Here is a 27,817-nt window from a genome sequence, read left to right on the forward strand (position 1 = left end):
AGAGCAACAGCATGCTTTCATCAGGAAAGGCTACTGCCATTCACTCTGTAGGCACTGACCTCACGCTCAAACCCTGGGAAGTTGCTCCCACAGTTACTACCCAATAAATACACATATTTACTATTTTAATTATTGACTTCTGTTATAGAGCAGAATCTGAAGCTGAGAAAGCAACCAGGAAAATGCCAAAGAAAAACCCTTCTGTTTTCTTCCCCCCATAGAACTGGTAGTTCCCTCATCTAGCTGTAGAAACACTCAAAAATATCAGGCAAACGCAAATGCACATAAAATGGTGCAGCATACAATGCAGCAGTTCTCAGTGCAACTTGCTTTAAGTATAGTTATGGGTACCACTTCCCATTAATTCTTCATGAAAAAACACCTGCTCATGGTTAAGCAGCAGAAGTGGAAGCAACACTTCATGACTATCAAACCCCATGCCAGTAGGGAAGGAACCTGCACAGCTAAGCAACATGGTAACTCTTGTGTGTGTTGGCAATGCTCATTCTGCACTCAGTTTACTGGTAAGCACTTCATGAGCCAGTCAACTCATTCCACTTACCAAGTGCAGAGAGAGCTGCATCTCACAAAACTGCATCTTCTGGCTGGTCAGTGTCTCCTCAACCGACCTGTGGGACTCATACCCTTAGTCACTCAAACTTACACAGAGATACAGATGGCTTATACACTCCTCTACTAGTATAGTCTCCTGGAACCTACATGCACATCTTGCTCACATCATCTGAAAGTTTTTGATGCAACAAGCCCGAGATGAATTCTTACTTCACCACAGCACACAATGAAGCATTCTTCAAATGTGTATAACCAAAACTCATGTTCCTGTTTCTACATACTCAAAAAGTTACATTTCATACTGTTCCCACACTTGCACCCTAAGAAATACAGTAGGGTTCAGATAATCCTGCTGATTGCCAGTGAAACAGCCTTCCAAGTCCTGCATCTTCCTCTAGCACACGTAACAAAAATTGTAGAACCTAGAATTTAACAGGAAGAATAACGAGATCAACTGACTGCTTTATCTAGTGCATTTATGAACTACCTTCTATCATCTTTTTCAAACTGATGGACCTTCTAAGATCACACCCTATGTGAACTGCTTCTGAACAGTTTGGATGAAAGAACCACTATGAAGCCAGGTTAATTCCTTCACAACTGAACACACGAAAGGTTCAAGAGCTTGCTAAAACCAGTAAGATGTCACCAAACAAAGGTCTCTGTGAACACAGGGCCCAGTTAAGAACTGCAAAACCACTTACCAGGGCCCTAGTTTGGTCCATAGACCACAGCCTGTGAGTCACTCCATTAAAAGCTCCAGAAGCTTTTCGATTCCTTCCCTGAATACATAAAATAAAAAATCAAATCCAAGCTGTGATCCCTGTAAGAACACCCGGAAGGAGCAGCCTGCACTTGTTCCAGAGTACCAAAGTTGCCCGTAGAGCCAACAGGCACAGCCACTCTAGTGTCAAACGGCACTGCAACATTTTAAGGCAATCTACAGGACACAGGATCACAGAATGTTAGAGGTTGGAAGGGACCTCCAGAGATCACCAAGTCCAACCCCCCCTGCCAGAGCAGGACGGCATAATCTAGTGCGGGTCACAACAGGAATGCATCCAAACGGGTCGGAAAGCAGGTGCACTGTTCACACCGTTTCCAACTAAGTCGGCAATGCTATTAAGAGCCAGAATTCTCTTTGACGGGTTTGTTTCGGAGTGCTGTAGAAGTGAGCAGCTGGACACCTCATAGCCACGCCTCTGCTGGGGCACCCCAGAAGCGAAAACAAAATGCACCACGCAATTCATGCTGTAATCCCAAGAACTTCCAAGTTACAGCCGGCGTTTGGAAATACGAAGGGAGCTGCTGATGGGCCTTGTAAAACAGACCCTGAAGGATTAGGGCACCGGCGGTCACGTACGCAACCGCTCCGGGTAGAGCTACCGACCAAGGCCGGAAGAACTACCGGCTCAAGCCCAGGGGAAGTTGCAGTCGAACGCTCACTCGATACCAGAAAGGAGAACCAAGCCAGAAAGGAGAACCACGCCAGCAAGGCGGAGAAACCCTTGGCAGAAGGCTCCCTGGCCGCCCCCCGCTCACCTTGCTGGACGTCGCCGTTGGCGCCGCCGGGCACGGGCACGCTGAGCTGCCGCTCGGGCTCGGGCAGGCAGCGCCGGCAGAAGGAGTGGAGGCAGGGGAGCAGCTTGGGCTCGGCTTCGCGCCGGCTCTGCAGGCTCTGCGCGCAAACAGCGCAGGTGTCCAGCAGCGAGAAAGGCCCCGGAGCCGCCGGTGTCAGCGGGGGCACCGGGCTGGGGCCCGGCCCTGGAACGACAGCGGGCCCTGCCGCCGCCTCGGCCTCGGCCTCCCCGAGACCGCGCTCCACCGCTACTGCCGCCGCCGCGCCCGGGCTCTCCCTCTCCTCGGGCGGCGCGGCAGCGACGGGGGACGCCACCGTAGGCTCTAGGCCACTGCCGGCGCCCGGCCCGGTCTCAGCAGCCCCCTCCCCGCCGCCGCCGCCTCCTTTGTTTTCCGCCATGTTTCCTCCTTTGAACCCGACTCCCCGCTCCGCGCACGCTCGCCGTCACCACGCGCCGTGCGCGCGCCCAGCAGGGAGGCGGGCCCCAGACTCGCGCAGGCGCGCTCGGTACGGCAGGTTGAGGGCGCGTCCAAAATCACCGGACGTGACGTACCCGCTGGAGTGACTCGCCATTGGTTGGCGTTGCTAGCTTTCCCACCAATCATCAGAAGGGGGCAGGGTCCCCAACCACGGAACTGTCTGAACACGGCCGGAACACGGAAGCTGCACAGAGCCCTGCGCTTCCTGGAACCGAGACCGTGAACGTTGTGCCGCGCTGGAGGTCGTCACGGCCCACACGAAGCCGTATCGGTTGTGGTTTTGGTGTAGGCAGGAGCCAAGAACGGAGTCAAGGTTTTGTCATCACTGGGAGAGCCTCGGAGCCCTTCGGCCTTACAGCCATAACCGACGCAGCAAGAGGAGTCGTGAGGGCCGGCGGCCACTGCAGAAGTTGACACCAGGAGCGTCTGGCTGGGCAGATAAGCCGCGAGGATGCCGATGCAATGAGACACTGCGAGACTTACAATGGTCCAGGGACCGGGGTGCCACACTTTGGGTGGGTGACTAGGACCTGGCAGCAGAGGGTAACTGGACGGGGAACTGCTGTCACAGCCCTGCAGCATAAGGTATAACCCCTTCAAAAGGGCTGGGTGCTTGGCACACCAGCAAGGCTCTACCTTGGCAGGTCTGGTCAGCATGTCCATACTTTGCTCCTGGTCCCAAACGAACCCTTTCCCCAGACCCAGCCCCATACAGAAAACTGTCTGTGCCCGTGAGCAGGGCTGTGGGGTGGCATCAGCCTGCAGCACAATCTGCTTTGCATGTGCAGCAAAAGGCCCACAGATACCAAAACAACCTTTATTAAAGGCACAGGGGAGATGCAAAACTACAAAACACATTTTCTAAGAGCTCCTACTTTAGAGACATAATTGAAACAGCTCACAGTACATTGAACTATGCCCTTAACACATTTGTACCACCTCCTAGATTAAAAACAAGGAAAAGAAACAATGAAAAGAAACAAAATACCTTTTTGTACACAACTGCAGCTAGAGGTGTCTACAACCAAGCATCACCAAAGCTTTTTGTTTCACCTTTTTTAACACATGCTGCAGTAAAACAGGGTTAAGTCACTGGAAGTCTTGCTGGATATTTTCCTTGTTTGCTTCCCCATGCTGCTGCTTGATCTGTGAAATTTCATTTTCTAGCTGCACAATAGTTCGTTCAATCTCATAATTTTTGCTGACAAGAGATACCCATCTGGAAGGGAAAAGAAATTTTTAAAACCTTTAAAGCTTTACTTAGCCATCTTTTGTTTTAAAATCCACAGCAAACTTTGCCCTGAAGAAAGCACAAAGATACCAAATAAAAGAGAATTTCTCATTACATGACAAATCTCAGTTGATACCAACAATAATTTGGGCAACCAAAGGGATAAAGAATAGTTTTTAAACCAGTTAACCCTTCATATACATTTAATTTACTGGATTTAAATCTGCTAGCTTTAAGATGCAATGTGAACAGGCAATTTCAACTAACTAATGTGTCCTCCTTTCACCTGTCACTCCTCAATTCACTCAGCCACCATCACCAAGACCTGAATTACAGATGCTGGAAAAACACTTTTTGCAAAGTAACAATTCCCAAGGTAACACTCTGCAGATCACCAAAGACCTGTGTGAAGAATTTCAAGCACAAGAGATAGTCATGGGAAATTTAACAGAAGAATTCCAGATACTCACGTAGATTCCATTTCTCGTAGCTTGGCCCCAGCTGTGAGCTGCATGTTCTTTCGTTGCCAGTTCAGGTCTTGGATGTTTTTCCTGGGGAGAAAAGAGCAATATAAGATGTTTGTCTCTTTAAAATACGTAATACCTGCTGCTAACTTTGAAATACACCCAATCATAGATTTGTTAGGGTTGGAAGGGGCCTCAAGGATCATCTAGTTCCAACCCCCTGCCATGGGCAGGGACACCTCACACTAGATCAGGTTGCTCAGAGCCACATCCAGCCTAGCCTTAAAAACCTCCAGGGATGAGGTTTCTACCACCTCCCTGGGCAACCTGTTCCAGTGTCTCATCAAATGCATAGAAGTACTACCAGGAAACACTTGTGTAGCCAGAACCATAACTACAACACAGAGGGACAAATCCCAGCACAGTGCTGTGCATGGAACCCTGAGATCAATAAAAATAAAGCAACCACTCCTTCCACTCTACTACAAGGTAAAACTTCAAACATTCCAGATGGTCAAGTGCATAACACAGGCAATCAGTTTGGTGATTCCACCACAAGCCATTCTGTTCAAAGCAAAGGTTTAGACAAAACAGAAAATGGAGTCGAATAGGCATCATGAATACAACCACTTGGGGAGGGCAGAGGCAGATTTCTTCATTATTGGAGGGAAGGAGGGGAAAGGGCAGCATTGTCCTTCCAATTTCAGTACAAAAATATGGAAAAAAATGGACTCACCTCAACTTCTGAAGCTCTTTCTGGGCTTGTTCTATCATGTGAACCAGATGTCTAACAGCAGAATGCAAGCAAGGCATTAGGAAAATGTGCAAATGCTCAACCAGCCCCATTTACCCTGCAGTGTAACTCTTCAAAGTTATGGGCACGACAAGCCTACAACTGTTTTTGGCCTTTGCATCAGCTTTATTAATAACTGCTCCAGGCTGAGCAGGATCAGCAGTAAATCATCTTCATTTCAACTACTGAACTATCACTCCTCAGGCTGTCATTAATCCGTTCAGTTATCCTGCATTAAAGCCCATTATCACCAACTGCTACCCAAACATCAACTCACAAAACTCAAGACTAGGATGTTTTGAAACATAGGCTACTTCTTGGCCAGAGACAGCTGCTCTTCATTCATATCAGCCTCCTCCTCTTCCATATACAGCTCTCTCAAATCGGCTCAGTTGTTCCAGGGTGTGTTCTAAAGGTCACCACTGGACTTACACAGGGCAACGTGAGAAATACACAGAAGCTGGGGTCAGAACTTCAGCTAGGTTCAGCACTTCAGCTAGGTTCAGCAAAGCGAATGAAAACCTTACTCGTTGTACACCTTCCACGCGTTACAACCATGCTGCGACATTAATTCCAGGTTCTCGATGCGGACTGCCTGGTGCTCCAGCTGCGCCATGGAGTTGTTGACGCACTCCTGCCACGCCGTGATGTCGTTTTTCTGGCCGGAGGATGGGGCCGGCAGCTCGTACCTGGAACACGCCAGCGGCCCACCTTAGGAAAGGGCTCTGCAGGCACTGGGCACCTGCGGCGCTCCCCGAGGGTACCGCAGCCACCATGATGGGGACCAGCTGGGGCCGCCGGAGCTCACCTCTTCATGCTAAGCAGCTCCAGGGGCTGCCGAGCCGCCAGCCGCTCGAACTCGTTCCGCATGATCTCCGTCTGCGGGGATGCAGCAATGAGGCGCCTGCCGGGGCCGGCCAGGTGAGAAGAGGACCGGCCAGAGGAAGGGAGGGGAGGACCGGCCGGGTCGCCTCACCTCGAAGGCGCTGTAGTCGTGCGCCGGAAGGTAGCTGAGGTAGTTCTTCGTCGGCCGGTATCGCCGCGTCTCCTCTTCCACCAGCGCCGCGGCCTAGCGCACATGGGGCGTCAGGCACGAGCACCGCCCGCCCTCCCGGCCCGCCGTGCCGTACCGCACCCCCCGGGCCCACACTCACCGCTTCCCGGACGCCCGGTGCCTCATAGCCCTGGTCGAAGTAGGGCAGCGCGTCCACGACCACGTCTCCAGCCACCAGCCCCGGCCCCGCCATGGTCGGCCCCGCTCTGCGCTTGCGCCAACTCCGCCCCTCCGCCCGGCGCCTCTGCCGCCTGAACCGCAGTGCGCCCCCTCGCGGCCAACGGGACTTGGCCTCAGACACGGCGACGCAACCCCGCCCGTCCCGGGTCTACTCCCACCCCCGGCCCCGGCGGCGCGGACGCAGCCCCAGTGAGGAACGGAGACACAGAGGAGTTCGGGCCATCAGTTATTAGCGTCGGTAGCAGCAGCAGCACACAGTGCCCCGCGGAGATGCGAAGGAGTCCAGCTCCGCTCCGCTGTCCCGCAGCTAGGCGCAGTCACTTCTTCTGCCGAAATCGCATTTTACTCCCTGCAGAGAAAAAAAACAGCATCAGGAGCTGAAGCCATTGCAGGAGACACCTGGCTGAGGAATTCATGCTGGCAGACACGATCTCAGCCCTGACCAACATTCAGAAACGAGTTTTGACAGCTTTAAGATTAGGCAACTTCCATAAACTTTATTAGATAAAGATGCAAAAGCTTAGAAATAAACCAAAACTAAACACTTAGGAAGTGTTTGGCATCCCCTGAAGGGGCAAATGTAAACAACAGGAGCACAGGTGTGCTAAGAATAGGCCCTGCTCTCTTCTACATGCAATGATTTGTTCAATAAAGTCATTTTAAACCAGCAAGTAGCAAGAGTGTCCCTTTACCAAGGCTGCGAAGGATTTTGTTCATTCCACTTGGCTCCGTCTCTGGAATACCCTCCAAATATTCCAAGGCACGGATCTCGAAAAGGCCTATGAAGAGGAAAGAAGGAATCACTCAGCTAGATGAGCTGCTTCATATGTTAGCATGTGACACCTTGAACAACAAATATGCAAAAATGAAATCACAGATGGAATGTAAGCTGCAGGTTCAAGTAACTGGTTTGTGCTGAACCATGTTGATGTTTTGCTCTTTGCACCTGTCTGATTTGCTATTGATTTCTGCCTCTTTGCTTGATGTTGAGCTAGGTTTGCAATTAGTTATGGTCCCATAAAAAGAAACTTATATGAAGAGCTGTCAAAAGAATGTAAGAATAGCTTTTAACATACACATTTACTGTCAAGTTGTAATAAAATATTTATAGCTTTATTACCTCACTTCCTAGTTAGCAGTGAGGATTTACTTTTTTATGTGTCCAGAGAAGGGCAGCGAGGCTGGTGAGAGGTCTTGATCACAAGCCCTATGAGGAGAGGCTGAGGGAGCTGGGGTTGCTTAGCCTGGAGAAGAGGAGGCTCAGAGGAGACCTTATTGCTCTCTACAACTACCTGGAGGGAGGTTGTAGCCAGGTGGGGGTTGGGCTCTTCTCCCAGGCAACCAGCAACAGAACAAGACAACACAGTCTCAAGCTGCACCAGAGGAAGTTTAGGCTTGTAATTGGCCACTGGAATGTGCTGCCCAGGGAGGTGGTGGAGTCACTGTCCCTGGAGATGTTCAAAAAAGGATTGGACTTGAAGCCGTGGTTTAGTTAGTCATGAGGTGTTGGGTGATAGGTTGGACTTGATGATCTCTGAGGTCTTTCCCAACCTTATTGATTCTATGATTCAAGTCCAGAAAGGAGAGATGCAAAAATTGTTTGCTTCATAAGAGGAATTCTGTTGAGTAATTAGGAGGAGACAGAGCTATCACACAGGCTAAAATGCTAACCTACGAGGAAAAAGCTTCCTAAGAGCCGGTGTCCCATGACTTTATGCTTCTAAGGTGAGTTCGTAAGCCAGGAAAGTAAGACCAAACCTCACCTTTGGCCACGTTCTTGCTTAGCTCCCGGTCCTGTATGAAGCCTGCAAACATCTGTGTTTCCATGAAGAAGTGCAGGAAGTGGCGCACGTTGCGCGAGGCGTGGGATTTTCGGAACGGCTCCCGCTGAAACACACGCTCCCCTTTCTCTGTGACATTCATGTGCAGGGAGTAGTGCCCAACAATCTCCACAAAGAACTGTACAAAGGCTTCAGAGACCAGGGAGTTAAGGGGCGTGTTACCTGTGAAAAGGACAACGGAGGAGAAATTGCCCTCTGCATCCATCACTTTGGTCATTCCTCTCCTAAAAGAGGAGGAGCAGTTACTGCTTGGGCTAGCTGTCTCAGACTGAAAATTCAGATGACTGCTTGGTATCAAACACTTTGATATGTTTGATATCAAAGAAGCCACAGCTCAAATATGAAGATCTGTTCCTATGTCAGCTTTCTGCTGCAGCTGAGGCAGGTTCTACCCTAAACCTTTTCCAGTAGTTAGAGCATTCATCATTTCTTTTCCTGTCAAACATCTGTTGTCTAATAAGCTTTAAGATCATAGCAGTCAAGGCTTAATTTTCTTAAATCATTAGGCACATTGCAGAACACAAACCCACTGGAAAGCTAACTTTGTTACTGTTGACATGCATGGGAATCACAACATTTGCAGAAGCCACTCTCTCAGGCTAGTCAATGCTTTTTAAAATCCCCACACTAATCTGATGGATTATTAGTAGCAGTTCAACTTTGAAAGTGATCTGTCAGACTACCCTCTGAAGTACAGAAAGGTCCCATGCTCTCTGTTTCAGACAAACATTCTTTCTGCCACTTAAAAAAAATAACCAGAGAAAGCTCAAAGCCTGGGAACTGGTGTACCTGGCCCAAGGAGAACTAGAGTTCTGCACACACTGACTGGAAGGAGGAATCATTGTTAGGATTCCAAACCTCTTTAACACAGTCACAAGAAAAATAGCTTTCTGAAATGTCCCTTCCTGATGTTTATTTCCACTTGCTCATTTTTTCTATCAACTACACAGAAGCTGCTGAGATTTGCTAATGTGAAAACACTTTCCCCTAGAAGCACCTTGTGCATCACTCTGCTCACGTGCCAAGATTTCACTTCTTTCTTCCAAAACTTGTACAAGAGCAGCCTGGAGCTTATGAGGCAGGATCTCGTCTTCATCTGACACCTAAAGAGAAAATGGCCATGAAAGTATTTCTGTGTTGTTTATCTGTCAGCAGCAGAATCTCCTCATTATGAACAGATGAGAAATATTCATAACATGCCTAAAACAATTAGAGTGTGCATCTTGGTGGAGAGACCAACCATTTGTCTTGTAGCAACAGAAATTAAAAACATCTGCTAAGCACCCTCCAACAACAGACTACTGGAGTCACACACAAGTGGCCAACACAGAACATGTGCTATATCCACAGCATAAAATCAGGCTCATTATACCAAGCAATAAAACAAAGAACAACCAAAGTCTATGAGAAAATATGACAAGTCTCAATATTACAGTTAAAAAACATCTATCCTTTAATACCTTTCTCCAGTTGCAGGCTGCAATGCAAAACAGAACAGTAAGGCAAGGGAAAGGAGATGCAGATCCCCTCCTGGAACTCGTATTACTCCAGTATGTGTATAGCTACTTGTCTGGTGACATAGAAACACACTAAGCAGAGAACTGCAAGGGAACTGTGATAATTTGTCTCTTAGACTATCACTCCTGGAAGAAAAGCTAAACCCAAATCCAAACCAACAAACACCCCAGCTACATGAGAGAGGAGAAAGCCCTGTAGAGAACAAGTACATGGAAAGACAGTCAGAAAGAGCAGAGAACCTTAGTGCTCCACTTCACATAAAATGAACTAAGGACCTGTTTTTAAATTCAGCTGAGATAAGCAGCATCTCCGACTTCACAAAGCTCTGTACCTCACTCAGCCTCAATGCTGCAACAAGGGAGCCTGCTCCTTCCTCTATTGATCAAAAAGGAATGCAGGCTATTTCCTCAGTCACTAGAGTCTACATATGAGTGCCAGCTTTTGCTGATTTCTTTTTTTCATTGTGTTTCACTGATACCTTTCCCTGGCATATAACCCTGGGTGACTGGTTTTGGTATTTCACTCACCTCTTGCAAGAACTTGTCAGCACAAAGATCAACAATCAGTACCTGGGGAAAGATGTACAAAACACAATAACCAGGTGTGTTATTTCATTTTCCTAAATATCCTCAGTGACAGAGGATATCACACAGGGACATTATTTATCCTTGGTAACAATGGAACAGCCTGATATGTACCTGGCAAGTTCACCAACTGCCTCAGAGAAGTTTAAGAGTTTATACTAAGACAGAATCCACAGAGATTATTCTAGATAGGTCAGTCTTGTATCACTGACATTGTCCTACCACTGTGCTTCACTCAGTTCTCACCTCTTCTATGGGCAGGTCCTGAAGCTGTGGTAACGAGCAGGAGAGAATGCCAATTAGGAACGGGGTCGGAGAGCACACAATGTCAATCATAGAAGCTGGCAGGACTGGTATGTAGGTGTGTTGCCAAGTGAAGGGATAAAGTGTTGCAACTGCAGCGTGACCACATTTAGACAGAGTGCTGGAAAGGCAAGAGAAGCACAGGGTGGGCAGTCAGTGTCCTGTTCAGAACTCAGCTACAGAGGCAGGTTAGAAATGCTCAGGGAAAATGGAATTCACGTATGTGGTTTATGCATCAGCAAGAGCCACATGCATCCACTCTTAAAGTCAGTTATGGGGAGCCAGGAATAACATCAACCCAGACTAAAAGGGAGCATTCCCTTGTCTCCTCTTGGGCAAATAGCACACTCCAAATTGTAAGCATGCAGATATTGTGTGGAAAGCCTGCAAAAAGCTTTTAAATGTAACTAGTTACAAAAACTTAGCTTGCACATGAGAGAGGCCTAAATGCAGAAGAGAAAACAGTATCCCTCAGAAAGAGCTGATCACTCAGGTTTGGTTTATACCTTAAATTGTCAGCAACAAAGATCACCCTCCTTTCCAGCAGGAGAGAGGCAAAGACCCGAATTGTGTGAGAGACACTTAGACACTTCAGCAGGCATTCAAAGTCAACGTGCTCCAGTCGGGAATCCAGCGGACGGCAGAGTTCCATCACCTGAGAGGCAAGAAGAGATGCAGAGCCAGGCTGGACAAGGGGCAGCCTGACTGGAGCAGCACCAAGCTGGTGGCTCCTCGTGAGCGGAGCCCATAGCCTGGGCAGTCCATGCAGGGCATCACAGAGGACTTTTTAAGAAACAGGTTCCTTCAGAAGCAGGGAATCACTTCCACAGCAGATGATTCACCAGGACAGTCACCCTTCAGACTGTAGGACATTACCTTCAGATTATTCACAGGAACATCACTCTACAGTGCAGTCTGCAGAGTGCCACCTATGGCTCAGAGACACCATCAACAGTGGATAGCCAGCCCTGGTTCTCCTCACCTCATCTCCTGCTCCTGGCAGGAAGCTCTTGACAGCAATTGTGCGTCCAGGTGCAGGAAAAGGTGCCTCCATCACACTGCGCATGAAAGGGTGCACCAGGGCTGGGGACATCTCTCTCCTCTTCTCCACTTCATCTAAAATCTGTGAGAAATACAGCAGGCAGTGGTTCAACGTCTGCTGGTGAGCCAGAGGAGAGATGAGCCTCTAAGAGAGTATTGTGTGCCACGGCTACATGTGAAGGCTCCAGCACACACACAGCCCTCTCCTTTCTCACTTGGGATCCCTGTGAAAGCTCCTCTCAAATGTCTGAACAATCAAATGGCATCTGTGAGTACAACTCTCCATTCTCAAATCCAGACTCCTGCTACTGCAAAGAAATGTCTTGTATGTGGTAACCAAATTCTCACAACTAGTTAGAGGAATAAGATGACCCCATTCTCCCCTAGAAATCTTTCTGAAACACTGTCAAAGAGACTCAGTGCTCCAACAATTACAAATCAGCTGTCATAAGTCTGCCCCTGTATATTTCTGCAATGGTTGCACTTTACCCACAGTACCTTTCTCCATTCTTTACCTCTTTATCTGCTCTCCTCATGGTGCTATGAGAACCAAGCTGAGATTTCCTCCCTCCCCTTGCCCCTTAAGCTGATTTCTATTTCCAACTCACGGAAGAAGAACTCATGGCACCATCAGTAGTATCAGGTATTAGAAGCCACTTTCTGACAGTTTTCTGAAGGAACAGTTGCCCATGTAAGGGCTGGCAAGTCCCTAGGATCATTTTATTGGCCTTGAAGGCAGTAGGAAAGCAGCACTGTCCTGGGATGAGTTACAGTTGCTGAGCAATTCTAGACTGAAGTGTCCAGTTACTTTCTGCAGCCTGCAGGCTACTAGAGACTTGAGTTCATAGAATCATTTATGTTGGAAAAGACCTTCAAGATAATTGAGTCCAAGCAGTTCAATAAGTAAGAAGCTCTCCCCACTTCACCTTGGAGAAGAGGTTGAAGCAGCCCAGGCGGCTCACAATGCAGTACACCTCAGGAAGGCGCTTCCCCTTCCCTTCTGGCTGAAAGGCAACAGGAACAGTTATGGAGAGAACAGGGATGCAATAAAGAACCCAGCACCTTCACTGGAGCTGATTCACAGAATTCCTTTTGCTGGAGTTCCCTCCACAGTTCTGACTTAAAAGATTCCTGAGGAATGAGAAGTTCCAGAAGCTCTTTCACCCCCAGAGCCCACATCAGTGTAGTGCTGGAGATCATCCTGTTCCTTCCCTTAGGCATTCAGTGGGCTGGAAACCCCAGCAGCAGCACAGGCATCATGTAACCCACACAGGAATAGCTGCTGATTCACGTCCTGCACTTGACTGCATTTAGCAGCACAATCTTTGCTCTCCACCCAATGCACAGATGCTTACCAGGAGCTTCTTGCAGTACCCAAACCAGCGGCTGCCATCCTCACCGGTCAACACAAAAGAAAATGTTTCACTGGGGAACCAAAGAACAGTCAGAGTTAAATTCACCACACAGTTCAGAGAAGAGGCTGACAGACAAATAATGCACTGCAAGCCATTCTTTTCCTTGTCATGCTGAAGACCTCTTGCTGTACTTAGCAAGCTACTTCAGGCTTTATTCAGTGTAAAACCCTGCAGCCCACAGACTCTGACTGAACTACAACAGCAGTCTTCCTTCCCAGCTGCTTCTCCATTCTGCCAAGGAGCAACAGGAACACTTGCCAGCCTTGGGACCAGGCTTTGAATAGATATTACAAACTTCCTTCTTAGAGGAAAGATGGGGCTTAGACAGAAGCAGGACTCCTGAGTCCACCTCCGTATCTCATCTTCCCCTATAACAATGGTTAGGGATTAAGCCTTTCCCACTTCTTCCTTGCTCTGTCTGCAGCTCCTCTGGACCAGGGAACTGGGACATACCTAAGCTTTCATCATTGCCTGTTTTGGGCATGCATATTCAGAAAAAAGTCTTTACCTTTTAAGGTCTGATGCAGGAAACCAATCTTTGGGATCTGGAAAGCAGAATTTGGGAATGACCTTTAGCCTCTCTTCTGTATCCTTTGACTGTTTGAAGGGATGGTCAGGCTGGAGGGGTAAGCCATACATTTGAAGTCACTGAAGTGTGATGTATAGCTGCAGGACTTAAAACAATGCCAGACAGTATCTTCCTGACACTTCCAAATGCTGAGCCATCAGCTAGATAACATACAAGCATAGAAGAATGTATTCTGACTGTAGGAGATTTCCAGTTTCCTCTTGCATCTTTCCTGCTAATTGGACCTTTGTAAAATTATCCAGCTGGCCTGGGACAAACTGAATGTGAGTTCACAAACACGGCCAGGTTTACTGGGGAACAAAGCTATAACTGACCCCCCAAATGATGGTTGTGTCACCTTGCCTTGGGTCTGTTCCTTGGAGTGTTGAAGAGACACTAAGAGGAACAGGAGTGTGTTCAGTTTGTGATGGGCAGATCACTCACCATGGAGCTGCCAAAACAGCATATCTGATTCACATGTCTAATCACCTTGTGTGGGCTCAAGCCATATCCTTCAAAGACTACAGGACAAGTTCAGCTCAAAACTGCCATGTAGGGGCAAAAGGAAGGTTTTCAAGTAAGAGAGATCCCATTTAAATAGGGAATGCACCTGGGAAGAGGAAAGTTTATTGCACAAAGCGGATTTTAGACATGGTACTCTCAGTCAGGCCACCTAAGCTATTCCAGCGTCCCAAGCTGTGACAGCACGAAGAAGTGGTTAGGAAAACAGTATAGCATTTTCACACAGTAACAGTCATACAAAAACTTCCATATCCTCTGGCATGCAGCCCAAAGAAGAGGGTGACAAACAGATTACTTGGAAGCAAGGCTATTTTAAGAAGTGAGACAAATCTGTAATCAGAACACCTCCATAATTACTGGGCAACGTTTCCTGCAAAATCCCAACGTGACAGACTGTCCCAAAGTCACTCTCCAAAACATTTTCATTTGAGCAGAGGATAAATAAACACTGAGAAAATAATTTGCTTTGTTAGTGCATTTAGAAAGGATAGTAAAAAGCCACATGGTACAGTTGGGTCTGATTATCTGCTAGAGCAGCAAGAAAAGAACAATGCACTGCCCTCCCCAAAGGCAATGAACAGACTGAGTGGTTGCATCAGGGAAAAACTAAATCTGGTTACATTCCTTTCCTCCTAACACCCTAAAGTGTGCAGTTTTAGCAGCTATCATTCAGCTATGTTCAGTTTTACCCACTAAAACAAGACTATGCTCTCTGCCTGGCTGTAGTCCCTTATTCATTTTGTGAATCCAAAGCATTTACACATTTAAGACACTGGAGTTATCTGCACACCAATCTCTTACGTGGCTGGACGCTATGGGTCCTGCTGGAGTCCCACATACCCTCCCTTACTGATTCTGCCATCTCCCTCCCTATTTGGATGGCATGCAGATCCAGTAACAATCTGTCTTACTCCCAATAGCACAGCTAGAATTTCTAGTTTTGTCCTGGCTGTGGATGATAGGCAGCAGATACAAGCCTCGACGATGGCAACTGAATATTCATTTCCATCTGGAACCGTCACAGAAGCAAGCACCAAGGCTCCATCCTCTCAGCTTCACAGTAGCTGCTGTGCACACTGAGCCACAGCTCAGATCACACACTGAGCTTGTCCTGCATTTGGGCTGAACAGGCAGAAATCAAGCTTATTTCAAATGGGGGCTAGTACACATGGCTTTGCCATTTTCATTCTTTTTTGCCCCCAGAACAATACAAGAGTAAAAGCCCTGTGATTCTAGTTCCTCTGCACCCTCAGACAATTTGCTTCGCTCCTTGTTCATAAATCACAGACCACCAGGATGAGATAATGCCAGCTCTGGGGCCAGAGCACTGCACTCCCTTTCCTCTCCTGCAGGCTGCCTCAGCAGTGTATCACAATACAGGATGGCTTTATGGTATTTCCAGGCAATCAGGATTAGAGCAGGAGCCTTCCTAGCTCAAAGGAAAAAGAAAGACCATAAACTCATTATCAGAAAAGATAACAACTGCTCAACACCGTACTTCAGGCCTGCCACAGAGCAAGGTAGTTAATCTATTCCAAGCCTGTGTCCTGCCCAGTAAGCAGCTTTACTAGTACAGTGTTTAGCAATGGATACACACTGAGGAAATAAACAGTTTCACTGCAGCTCCTACCTTGCTGGGAAACTGCTGTATGATCTGTGGTGTGTATGTCAGGTCAGATGCCTTCTTGTGCAGTGATACCACCACAAACAGCTCAAATAGCTGCTGCTCCTGAAGCTCTATCAAATCCCTCTCCAAAGTCTGGTAGTGTGGGTTCCTCTTGGAGATGGACTGCACCTGCAGCAGGCATTTGTGTCGACCTGAAGAAAGACACAAATCCAAAACCAGAGTGTGGCTATCACTGCCACACACCTAGAAGTCACACAATAGGACTCATCACTACCTTCAGAAGAGGAAGAGAGATGAGTGCATTTGCCTAACAGCACTGCTGTGCGCTGCAAGACTTGGACTCTTGTGTCAGCTCCTCAAGCACTGCTGCTCCAGATAGGGAAGCATTGGCCCTGCAGTAGCTCTGCAAGCTTCTGTTGACTAGCATTCTGCTGCTGTCCTGACATTTTCCCCATGCATCTCAGAGCAACACACCATGGTAAGGATGAGGGAAAGCCAGCTGTGAGAAGCCCAGCTCCATCAGTTCAGTAATTGCCAGGACTCGGGCAGCTACTCTTGTCAGGTAGCATGGGCATTCAAGAAAGGCAGAGCCAGTTTCCTGGCCAAGAAACCTTCAGGCTGGGATGTCTTGACAGACAGTATAAACTCACAAGCACAGGCATAGCACTCTGATGTAAGAAATTCCTGTGGCCCAGGCACTATGACACATTCTGGACTCTTTGGAAACAACTCTTAAGTCAGGCAGTGACTCAGTTGCTGTATTTCTGCAGTTTCTTCACTCTCCATTACTCTCATTAATATAAAAAAGTGGAACTCACTATTTGCTCCAAGGTAAGGCACTCTGAGATGTTTCATTTACTTGGATAGAAAGAGGCAAACAATTCCATTGGTCTTTTTTTCTAGATGGTTGCTGAGATACATGACAGAGTCACTCATGGGCACCACTGGCCAGTCATGACCATGTTGCATTCAAACCCTAACAAAGGAGAAACTATAACTTCTTTGGCCTTCCCAGACCAGCTCAAACAAAGCAGGTATTTCAAGTCTGTTGTTTGGGCCCAGCATCTAAGTCAGGACTGTGAAACCAGACAAATAACCACCTGTTTTCTCCCAAGAGAAAAGGACATTTCACAGCATTAGGTTTGTAAAACAGAACCAAGGGAAGAAAGTGGGGGGGGGGGGGAGGGGAAATAATCTCAAGTGTTATCAGCAAAGGTGATCCGGGGACAGACATATTTTAGTGAAGTGTGATTCTACCATCCCAAAAATAAATCCACTTCTAGAAACTGGCAAATTAAACCTTAAGGGCTCAGGAGAAGTGGCAGAAATAAAGGCTGATTTGTAACAGCAACAGCTCCCAACCTCTGCCACGCTGCCTCTTAGATGCCCTCTTTCTCTGCCTCAGCAGAAGTCACAACTAGTCAGTGTGCTTATCCTATTAGAGCCTCAGCCCAGTGCGCAGTGCTATGGGGACAGGACCAGCCCCTGTGATTCACTCACTTTTTGGCTGCTTTTCCGTATCGCTTTCATTCCCACTGGTTTCACCTGAAACACAGAGAGTTTTCACTTATTAGCTATGCTGGAGGGAGATGGGCAACACCCAAAGTTGGCAAAGAGAGAGACCTTTAAACTCATCAGATGAACATTACTCAGGGCTGCCCACCTATACTGCTCTAAGACCAGCCAGTACTGGCAAACGTGCTACAACAATGAAGTTCAAATGTGAGGTTGATATCAAGTCAGTGTTTCAAATAAACCACCAACTGAACACAGACAAAGAACAGAAACCAGGTGGTTATTCAATGCTGCTGTAGAAGTTAACAGAGTTGCTGAGCACAGTATACTACAAATAAAGACCATACCAGAGCTGCAAGGACATCACTTCACAGGCACAAAAGTAATGAGCAGAGTAGTGACAAATTTTTAGGTTTGTTCTATTTTTCTGAACAAGCACTTTGAAGCAGCAGCCCAGCTCTTCAGGCTCAGATCACAGCACCATCTTCCATTTGTGACAGTGTTAAATTTGGGTTAGGCAAGCACTGCAATCCCAGTGGTGCTGAAAGCTCAACAATTCCAGTTGCAAGACATGGGGTTTAGCACTGTCACATCAGCCCAGCACCAGCTGCAGGAAGTGATGGTGCCTGGCCTGCCAGCAGTACCCCAGGTTGTACAGGAGCTGTGCTCCTCAAGAGGTTTAGAGTAAAGAGAGTGGTGCTGGAGACCTTATACCTTTCACAGGAGGTGCTTCTCTCCCAGCTGGACTGAGCAACTTCACTCGTTTCTTTCCACGCTTAGAATCAAAGATCTCCTGTATTTTTAGTACCAGCTGAAATCCAGAGCAGAAGCAGAGGTTAATGTGGGGGTCCAGAAAAGGGTCCTGGTGCCCACAGGGCTGCAGCACAACAGCTATCATCTAGCAGCACAACACTGGGGAAAAGCTGCCCACATCCTATCAGGAAACCTGGCTCAGAGACTGTTTACCCGAGTACTTTTAGCACAGCTCACTGGATAACAAACGTGCACAGAAGTTCTGCTGTGAGAGAGAGGTCACTGTTAGCGCGGCACAGAGCTGACACCAGACCCTACAAGCACTCTGCAAGTTACACCTTGCTGACCAAAGAGACAAAGAAACTGTCTGGCACTGGATCTCTATTTTCTACTAGAGAGGCCAACTGTACAGGTGCTTGCAAGAATATCTGACAAATCCTCCACCACAAAGGACTCTGAACTCCACAGGCTCTCAAGCATCCCAATTCATAGCGTGCCCAGAAAAAGCAGAGCTCTGTCAGTGTAAGCTTAGAGTTTGTTTTCATTTAAGTTTCCTGCTGTAGTTGGATGCCAGACAGTAAATTCTCCAAAGTACAACATCTGGCACAGAACAAGGCTGCTCTAAGCACAGTCCTTGTCCCAGGGTAGTTTGCTATGAATTATGTACTTCCATTTTGCCTAGGTGAGGAAAGACAGTGGGACAGAGTAACTGGTCTGTGCTGCAGGGATACCACAGACATGGTCTACTGGAAGAAAAAAATTGGAAAAACCATAGCCCAATGCAGACTAAGCTACAGACATGGAAGAAGTCAGCATTTCGACACTCTCTTAACCTTCTTTCCACTGGTAACAATGGCCTTAAAACCAAGGTCATAATGCTTTCTGCACTCCTGTCACAAGCCCCTCTGGACTCTCCCCTCAGCTGCCAGGTATTCAATGCTGCAGGTGGTTCCTTGCATGTCAAAGCCAGCTAGCACCTCGCTTAATGCAGTGAGCAGGTCAAGTTCATTCTTGTCTCAAGATAAGAATTCATTAAATGTTCCCACTGAATGTAGGAGGGTGGGGCCCAGCCATTTGTCACCACAAATACTGCATAAAAAAGGAAGATATTCAGCAAGAGAACCTGTTTTGCAGCTCAAGCCTTCATCCCCAGCTCAGCAAACTAGGCTCAGTCTCATCTTTTCAGATCTATTTCTCCCCATTTTCTGGGGTACCCAGTGTTGCTAGCACTATGAGGCTGCAAGAAAGAAAGCAGAATCTGCCTTCTTTCCCCGCTCCTCTATCACCCAGCCTTACCTAGAGGATTTCCATTTCTCTTCTGGTTTTTGTGCAGCTGAGTCACCAGTGAAAGACACTGGGTGTGTTTAAAGCAGCTATGCATTTCTTAAGCAGCAACTAAGCTTTTTTTTTTCTTTTTAGACTCCAAATTGTTCTCACTCTCTCAAGCAATCTTGGTTCTATTCCTTGTGAGCAAAAAAGAGTAAAGTGCTTCCTGCATGCAAATTGCTCCAGATTTTTTGGAGCAGGTTTGCTTTGGGAGAATGTTTTCTTTTCCCCTTCCAGATGAGAGATACTCCACATCATTTTTATAACCCTGCCATCTCCTTCCTGATTTTCCAGTCCTACAGTTTGCTTAAAAACACATTCAGGAGTGGCTTGTTACTCTAAAGAACTCAAGGTTTGGGAAGTGTTTTGCAGCTGGTCAAGTCTACCTCAGTCTTGTGCAATTTGAACAAATGTGCCTAATTTTCACGAGAAAGAAAGATCTACAGAAGTTAATTGTTTTTACCACGGCAAAATTAGGTTGCTGCCACTACTACAGCTGGAATTTGAGTCCTGTGCACAAGGTGCCACTAAGTTGTTAGCTGCAGCTGTCCTAGAGCACATGCTGCATATTATCACTGAGAGACATGAGCTGCCAAGAGTTTGAAATGCCATGCAACAAGTAATGTTTCATGCTTAAATCTCACCCAGGGCAAGTTCTTTCTCCTGCTAGCAGCCTCTACTGCTCGGAATAGCTTCCACTCAGTCAGTGTGACAGGCAGGGTTGTGTCCTTCACCATCTTCCCTTGGAAACTTGTCTGGGAGGACTTTGCCTCAAGAGTCTTGCGACTAAGGAAGGGAGGTTTTGGGGGAGGCTAGAAAACAGAATCAGAAGAGATGGTTAAGGATGGGATTAAGCTTTGGTCTAAGCTCAAAGGAGTTAGATTACAAACCTCCTGCAGCCTCCTGCTCTACCAAGCTCTATGTCCCACCACACATATTCAAGCACGTCATCAACACCCTCTTGTTCCTGGTCTTTTGCTCCTTAGCAGCTTAATCGTCTGCCACTGCTATGGCTGCTCATTATAATCTATACTAATAAATAAAAACTAAGGAAAAATCAGTGAAGCAGTAACGTGGAAAGTGAGGCCACAGGGGAGCACAAACAGGGCACTTGTGGTGATGACTCTCTAAACTCATGACAATTCAATCCTCTCACCCTACCTTGGGAGCCCTGCTGATTCCCCGGGGGGGTGGTAGCTTCCAGACTGAGGGGACCTTCCACAGGGGTAAGGGCAGCACTCCAATATCTTCATATGGATTCTCTTTTGCAGGGCCTGGAAAAAGCAGTGGATGGGGGATTTATGAAATGAGATAAAGTCCTGCATTCTTGCAAGGGAGATAAGCAGGGAGAGTGTGCAGTTGTCCACCAAGCTTTAACAGGGTCTGAGAAAAATCTTTTTAAGATGGATTATGTTCCCCCCACTTGAAGTCAGCTTGGAAAACCTGTACACAGACTCAGCAAAACAAAGCACTTCTCCCACTGCAGATGAAGTAGCTCTATGGCAAAGCAGCTAATTCTTCAGTGTTCTCACTGATCTGTGTGCAACACTCAAGCAAAGCATTTGAAGAGGTAACAAAGAAATCAGCACAGGCCAACACTAGTGACCTTCCATGACATCTGAAATCAGGCAGGATTGCAGACAGTTAATAATACCAACAAAAAAACCCAGATGGGGAAGACCTTAAAATCCACAGAGCTGGAAAGGGCCTCAATACATTATCAGTTTCATTCCTCCCTCCCCAGCAAATTTGCTACCCTTAAATAAAGTGGGTGCAGCCCCAGAAGCACAGGCACATACAGATAATGTCCTCGTAGATGTTGTCTTCTGACTGTGTGTAGATGAGCCTGGATCCTGTGGTGTCATTTGTCTCTTCTCGAAGCCTGTGGCAGCTGCTGGTTGCCATATGGTTGCGGAAGCCCTGGATGTCCTCAAACTCAAAAGATTTCCTAGAGGAAAACCAGTGCAACTTCTTCTAAAGGCACCTGCATGTACCAGTGAGTTGCTGTCTCCAGTTCACACAGAGGATGGTCCTCTTTGGGACCATCAGACACATGGATTCTCCACTCTGGACTCTGATTTCCAGGTGCTGAGGTCTAATCCCAGCCAGCAGCTGAGCCCCACATATCCACTCCCTCACTCACCCTCCCCTCCATTGGATGGGGGAGAGAATCAAAAGGTTGAGATAAAGGCAGTTGAATAGGTAAAGCAAAAGCTGCACAGGCAAGAAAAGCAAAATAAGGGATTCATTCCCTATTGCCCTTGGCAGGCAGCTGTTCAGCCATCTCCAGGAAAACAGAGCTCCAGCACAGGCAATAGTAACTTGGAAAGACAAATGCCATAACTCAAGAAGTGTCTCACTTCCTCCTTCTTCCCTGCATTTTTATTGCTGAGCTCATATGACATTATGTGGCTTGGAACACCTCTTTGGTCAGCTGTCCTGGCTGTGTCCCCTCCCAACTTCTTGTGCACCCCAGCCTGTTAACTGGTGGGGTGCTATGAGGAGCAGAAAAAGCCTTGACTCTGTAAGTACTGCTCAGCAGTACCTAAACCACTGCTGTGGTATCAGTACTGCTCCCACCACAAATCCAAAACACAGCACCAGACAAGCTACTATTAAAAAACAAAAGAACTCTATCCCAGCCAAAACCAGCACACCAAGCAGGCCCTACTCACTCTGTCTGGCAGATTTTAAAATTCAAAATGAAACTGGATGCTCCATGGCCAAGCACACTCCAAGCAGCATGAGACACCCATCCTGTCACAGGGTAAGAACCCAAAATGCATTTTGCAGACTAAGCACTTGCAGCAGAACTCACAATTAGGGAACTGCTTTCTGCTGGACTTCTCCTACAACTCCTGTCAAGGGTGTCATTGAAGTTGCAACTTTTGCATTTTCACACACTTGGCCTCCATTTCAAAAGCATGCCACAGGGGTCACCAAGGAGCTGACAGGGATTTAGCTCATCATAAAATTTGGCTTGTTGCTGTATGCTGTGCAACGGTGAAAGGTTTGAGCAGTCCAAGCCACAGTTCCACTTGTGACGCTCCCTCCTCTCTAGCACAGCTGCCCTGGGCAGCTCATCTGCAAGTAGAACGAGTAGCAAGCTAGCTCTGAGGTTTTCTTCACTCTGCTATAGGCACCCAAGTACAGGAAAGAGGGAAGAATAGCAACAGAGGCACCTACAGCTGACAGCCTCCAACTTTAAGCAGCGAGAGAATCTTACACTGAGAAAGCCAGAAGATTTAGCAGCCACCCTGCCTCAAGAGAAAGCTATTCTGCAATCCATAAATGCAGCTGCAGACCAGCTCAGGGCAAGAAGCAGGCAGAACTTCTCCTGGGGCCAGCATATTGTCACTCAGTTCTGTGTTAGGTGTGGGACTGACATGTTTGGAGATTTTAGCTAGCTTTGCAAGATTATCAGTAGCAAAAGCGGTGCATAAGCAGTGCTGGAAAGGAGATACTTTGATCCAGAGACATCCTCTCCCCATCACCAGTACTAGCACTTCCACAAGGATATCGTGGCAAGCCATTTAAACCCATCTAGAAACTGATTTAAGGAAACATGTTTCAGACTTGAGAGATGAATCAATGTACCTCTGGGCTCTCCCTCTGATCCTCCTGCTGGCTATTTTCTTCTCAGGATTGTTAGAGCATGACACCAAGTTTCCTCCATGCTGCTTCTGCTGGGGAGCTTCCCTGGTGGCACTGGTGTTACAGCTACCAGCACCCTTTTCTGCAAGGTAGCGGAAGGTCCTCTGGGGCTTGGGTGGTGGGACAGCAGCTGACTTCTCCTTGTGCCCCTCAGCCTCAGAGTAAATGTTTTTCAAGCTTCTCTCTGCCCTGCAGAGACACTTAACTCCTTTGATTTTAAGTTCTCTTTCTGTGGAGCTACAGCTCCCTTGCTTCTTCTGAAGATCCAAGGAAGCTGGTGAAGCTTTGCCAGGCACAAGGGGATCTACTCCATTCCACAGAGCCTGTGAGGTATAGGAGTTCCCTGGGGCCAATGTTGTCCCTGGATCCAGGAAGCCTGCACGCCATTCTCCTTTTTCCTTGGCTTGGGAAGCTAGGCTGTGTGCACAGGGCTTAAGGTCACTACTGTCATCAGTCTGCAAGCAGCTCTGTGCATCTTCCCTGAAGTCCAAACCCAGGCTCTTTAGATCTTTGGATCCAGTCTTTCTGCCCTTCTCTGTAAGTTCTGGCTTCACTTTAGGTGGAACATCACAGCTGGGGTCATACGTTACTCCAAAGTCTTTCAGCTGCTGCTTCTCCTTGCTGGAGCACCCTCGTGTCCTCCCCTCCCACTGGGAGATCTTCTGTTTGATGTTGCGGCAGTGGCTCCGGGAGAGGGTCTGCACAGCAGAGCGAGAGAAGCTGCTGTCCCCTGATCCTGTTGGGTGCATGGCAAGTGCCAATGTGCTTACAAACACCCCATCTCCAGCCTTGCTCTGCATACATCAGGCTGGCATGAGGCTCCAAAGCACCCAGTGGTGTCCAAGAGTCCCTAGAAGTCAGCTCTTCAAGGACTAACTGCTAGCAGGACCTGTGGACAAAAGGGGAAAAAACCAAACAATCAGCTGCCCCCCAGCCACAGCCAGCACCAGGCACTCCCAGCTGCTCTCTGCCTGTTGCTGAAGAACACTGTTCCCCAAACCACCTGCTCAGGACAGGCTTCCCCACAGAGCCTGTTTCTGCAGCACACATCTGGGAGGGATACCAAAAGGAAGCAGAGGTCTCACTGACTTAAAAAGAAATAAAGAAATAAAATACCACAACAGGAACAAAACACAGCTAAGGATGCCAAGAGTCCAAGCTCAAGGAAATTATTTAACAGCACAGTGGCCTCTCAGCAGCAGAGCTCTCAGCCAGCCCCTCTGCTGCTGGCTTGTGCCAATGCAGGCCAGGCAGCGGTACTCAGTTTCTCCTGATCTGTGGACTGCTCACCTCAGGCAGCACATAGCCAAACCACTGCAGCACAATGTCTCTACCAGAGCTCTGAATGCAGCAGAGGCACAGCAAGATACAAAATACTCTACAGAAAGGCAACCACAGCTGCATCTGCAGAGCAGCAGGACAGCAGCTGCTGCTTCACACAGGACAGTTGTGACACTTGGGTAAGAGCCCAAGTGCACTCCTCCTCCCAGAAGTGCTCTCCTTCTGCACATGCAAGTAAAAACCTGTCTGATGTTCTGCTTGTCAACACCTGACCTATATTTGCCATCAGAGAGCCTGGAGTGCCCTAGTGGGAGACCTCTGCCCCCATGGCCACTCTGCTCCCCTGCTGCTGCAGGCAGCAAGGGGCCCCTGTCCTGTCCTATAAACAGGCATTGTTTCTGAAACATCCTGAGCCAGAGCAGAGCCATCCTTCCTCAGTCCCTGTCTGCACAGCCCTGATTAGCAGGACAGGAAAACAGCTTTCCCCTTTCCTATGCCATTTTAGCTGCTCTACAGCAACAATGCTCAGGGCCACTGCTGAGAACCTGAAGCACAAACTAGCAAAGCAAAGGCTCTGATGAGAAAAGGTAGGCTAGGACAGGGGCAAAACAGCTTCCATATCTTTATCCATAGCAGAAGAATGAGGCACATTCATAGCATGTGATAGGTAGCCCTCCTTTTCCAGTTCTTTCTGAAAGCCAGAGAGCACACGAAGCACTTTCCATACAAAGTCTCAAGACAATTCCATTTCCTGAAACCACATACTCAAGGAGAGAATGTTGCTAATGTTGTTCAACATCAAAATACTTCAGCGCCGAGCTCAAACCCAGCCTTCACAGGTGCTGCTGGTACCCCCCCACACACCCCAAGTCCCTTTCCCACACTCACATCGGCAGCTGATTAGCTAAAGGAAGGCACTAACCCATCGCCTTACCTTACCCTGCTGCACAACAGGCATGAGAACATGCAAATCACTGACTTGGCAAGCCCACACAGCTCTGAAGCAATCTTTCACTCCGTTTATGAGACCCGTGCAGCTCTAAACCACCTCTTGTCGCCAAGTCTCCTGTGTTGGTAGCCAAACACAAAATAGTTCCTAATCTTCTGAGGCACAGGGAAGCTGCCAGCCCAGTCCTGGAGGAATGAGGGGACAACCAGGACAGCCAGCACAGCAGCAAGGAGTTCTTCCAGAGTTCTCAGCTACTCCCATTCTGTTCAGCTCCGGAACAACCCTAAAGCTCTTCTGAACAAAACTCTGCCATGCTGAGACATGGGCAGTACTAAACAAGCAGATTTCATTTCAAAATCAGTAATGCTTCAGGAATGCAGTGTGCTTAGTCATTTCCATCACAATACAAAGTAACTCGAGTTATTAACTCATTCAAAGCTTCTGCATGTCACTCTGAGGAACAGAGTTCCACCTCATCAGGTACATGGCCACGCAAAGCACAGCCCCTGGACACAGGAAATGTGGTGTTAATCTTAATTACATGGCAAAAGGAGGTTAAACCTGACCTTTGACGTGGTTCCTGACTCTTGTCCTGATGCAAAAGATGTACCTAGATCTTTGCACTTTCAGTCTTTTTCTGAAGTGATGAAATCCAACCTCTTGAAAGTAGGTTTCTACCCATACTAAAAAACCCCAGTGCTTTAAATATGCAAGCCCTGAAGGCACTTACACCTGAGGACACACAAACAGAAGCCAGGATGTACTGGTTTTTAAATCATGGGGGTCTAGCCTGACTCACACTATCTGAAGGCTCGGGTTAGCACACCACAGGCTGGCTGCATGCCCCAGGAATGCTGCAGCTTCACACAAGAACTAACACTCAAGGTGGGGACAGAGAAACAGTTACACTCAAATATGAGTTAACGTGGAGCCATTTCTCAGTACAACCATCAGAGGCATCCCCGAGGGCTGACATCACCATAAAGCCATGACTGCTTTCACACTACAGTGACCACCACAGATAGGCTGTGTGTGACCACAACAAAGGTCCTTTCATTCCTTGTGATTGAAAGACACATCACACTCCTGTGAAGCAGTCAGGACATTTCCATTACTCTAGTAAATACTCTGCTTAAGGCCTTTTCCTCACCTACCCCATCTGCAACTGAATGAACAGCCGGACCAAACTCCCGCACCTCCCTCCAGCTGACAGGGCTCTCTCAGGGGCTTGTTCAGCAGCTAACTCTCTGTTCCACCTTTCCTTTCCATGCTCATTCCTCATCCTACCTCTCTGTAACTGACACAACAGGGACAGCAGAAACCACAGCCACCATTCCCCAAATAGCATGTCCAAGCACATCCATTTCCTGGGACTCCTCTTCTAGTTTTTTTTCTATCATTAGGGCTGATGCAGGTCCTAGCTGTCAGGAAGAGCTCCCATCACTGCTAGGGCTCTATCAAGAGTTGTGGCAGCCAGGTGCACTCAGACAGGCTGTATTCAACCATGGCAACTGGAACTACACAGTGAACCAGGAAAGCCAAGGGGAGACTGGTCCAGCATGCCAGGCTGCACCCTGTGCCCTTAGCACTGCCAGGAAGGGCTTGTGGAATGACTCAGGTCTCTCTACTTCAGTGCAGCAATGCACAAGTATCTAGCACTACCTGAAATGTTACAGCCTACTGAAAAAAAAAAAAAAAGGTATATAGACTTGGAGACTGGTCGAAGTGGGAGAGGATTTTTGGAGGTTACCTTGTCCAAACACCTGCTCAAGTTGTCCAGGACTATGTTTGGAGACTCCACAACCTCCCGGGCAACCTGTGACTCGGGTCACTCTCAAAATGAAAAAGTGTTTCCCGACGTTGAAGAACCTCCCGTGTGTCAGTCTGCACCCACCCGCTCTGGTCCCGTCCCCGAGCGCCGCTGGAAAGAGCCTGGCTGGCTCCTCTCCGCACCCCTCCGCAAGTGTTTCCGTTCATCGGAATGGACGCCCGGAGCGGGCGGGACAGGCCGAGGCGCTGCGGTGATGCGGGGGCGGCTGCGGCCGGGCTCCAACAAGCGCCCACCGACCCCGTGGGTCCACCGCTCGCTCGCTCGCTCTTTCCTGCCGCTCTGGGAATCGGCCCACGGCGACACCTGGGACAGAGCAGCCGGCCCCGCAACAAGCCCTCCAGAACCCTGCAGCCGCACCAGGGACCGGCGAGCGCCGGCCGGTCGCCCGCAGGCGCCCACCGGATCAGGATGGGGAAACGGCGCCGTAGGGCTCCCTCACCGGATCGCAGCGGGGCCGAGCTCCCGCCGGGGCTGGCAGCGAGCGCAGCCTCGCGCCGAGACCAGCAGTCCCCCGGGCCCGGCCGGCTCCGCCGCCAGCGTCCACTCCGGACGTCCCAAGCCCAGCCGCGACTACGCCTCAGCGACCCCACGGCAAGCACGAATCTGCCCCCTCTGGCCAGGGCCCCGCCGCGCCGCCCGGTCCCGCTCTCCCCGCCCCGTCTCACCCGGTGCCGTTGCCTGGGCCCGGGCCCGGCCCCGCTCCCACAGAACGCTCCCGGCGCGCACCGTGCCGCCC

At 48.5% G+C, this 27,817-nt stretch overlaps 3 protein-coding genes across 8 annotated transcripts in view; all 3 read right to left on the bottom strand.

Annotated features, from left to right (window-relative positions):
* Window positions 1-2,571, bottom strand: part of TRIM33 (tripartite motif containing 33) — a 33,161-nt gene extending 30,590 nt beyond the window's left edge. For both annotated transcript variants that reach the window (XM_054176322.1, XM_009896095.2), the window contains exon 1: window positions 2,116-2,571. In XM_054176322.1, the coding sequence (XP_054032297.1) occupies window positions 2,116-2,551 (436 nt within the window). In that variant the 5' untranslated portion in view covers window positions 2,552-2,571. The remainder of the gene's footprint in view (window positions 1-2,115) is intronic.
* Window positions 2,572-3,434: 863 nt separating this feature from the next.
* Window positions 3,435-6,397, bottom strand: BCAS2 (BCAS2 pre-mRNA processing factor). The gene is made up of 7 exons (XM_054176381.1): window positions 6,274-6,397; window positions 6,096-6,188; window positions 5,928-5,998; window positions 5,647-5,808; window positions 5,063-5,113; window positions 4,333-4,413; window positions 3,435-3,850 (listed from the first exon to the last, which is right to left on the bottom strand). The coding sequence occupies exons 1-7, from the start codon at window positions 6,364-6,366 to the stop codon at window positions 3,721-3,723; spliced, it is 681 nt and encodes a 226-aa protein (XP_054032356.1). The 5' UTR covers window positions 6,367-6,397; the 3' UTR covers window positions 3,435-3,720.
* A 119-nt stretch (window positions 6,398-6,516) lies between these two features.
* On the bottom strand, window positions 6,517-27,816 carry DENND2C (DENN domain containing 2C). Of its 5 annotated transcripts, XM_009896080.2 has the most exons (18): window positions 22,964-23,831; window positions 21,166-21,314; window positions 20,528-20,640; window positions 20,011-20,178; window positions 18,002-18,098; window positions 17,273-17,317; window positions 15,776-15,963; window positions 13,564-13,673; window positions 12,996-13,065; window positions 12,567-12,644; window positions 11,582-11,722; window positions 11,106-11,254; window positions 10,543-10,720; window positions 10,240-10,281; window positions 9,192-9,297; window positions 8,117-8,356; window positions 7,046-7,132; window positions 6,517-6,702 (listed from the first exon to the last, which is right to left on the bottom strand). In XM_009896080.2, exons 1-18 carry the CDS (start codon window positions 23,818-23,820, stop codon window positions 6,671-6,673), a joined length of 2,850 nt encoding a protein of 949 aa, XP_009894382.2. In that variant the 5' UTR covers window positions 23,821-23,831; the 3' UTR covers window positions 6,517-6,670. The 5 variants fall into 5 exon arrangements, with proteins under 5 accessions (XP_009894382.2, XP_054032335.1, XP_054032334.1 ...); XM_054176360.1 differs by lacking the exons at window positions 6,517-6,702; window positions 7,046-7,132; window positions 8,117-8,356; window positions 9,192-9,297 and adding exons at window positions 9,437-9,671; window positions 27,521-27,683 and having other exon boundaries at window positions 22,964-23,909; XM_054176359.1 differs by lacking the exons at window positions 6,517-6,702; window positions 7,046-7,132; window positions 8,117-8,356; window positions 9,192-9,297 and adding an exon at window positions 27,747-27,816 and having other exon boundaries at window positions 9,793-10,281; window positions 22,964-23,909.
* Window position 27,817: the final 1 nt, after the last annotated feature.

Source organism: Dryobates pubescens, chromosome 35, assembly GCF_014839835.1.
Source record: "Dryobates pubescens isolate bDryPub1 chromosome 35, bDryPub1.pri, whole genome shotgun sequence".
Classification (NCBI taxonomy): Eukaryota; Metazoa; Chordata; class Aves; order Piciformes; family Picidae; genus Dryobates; species Dryobates pubescens.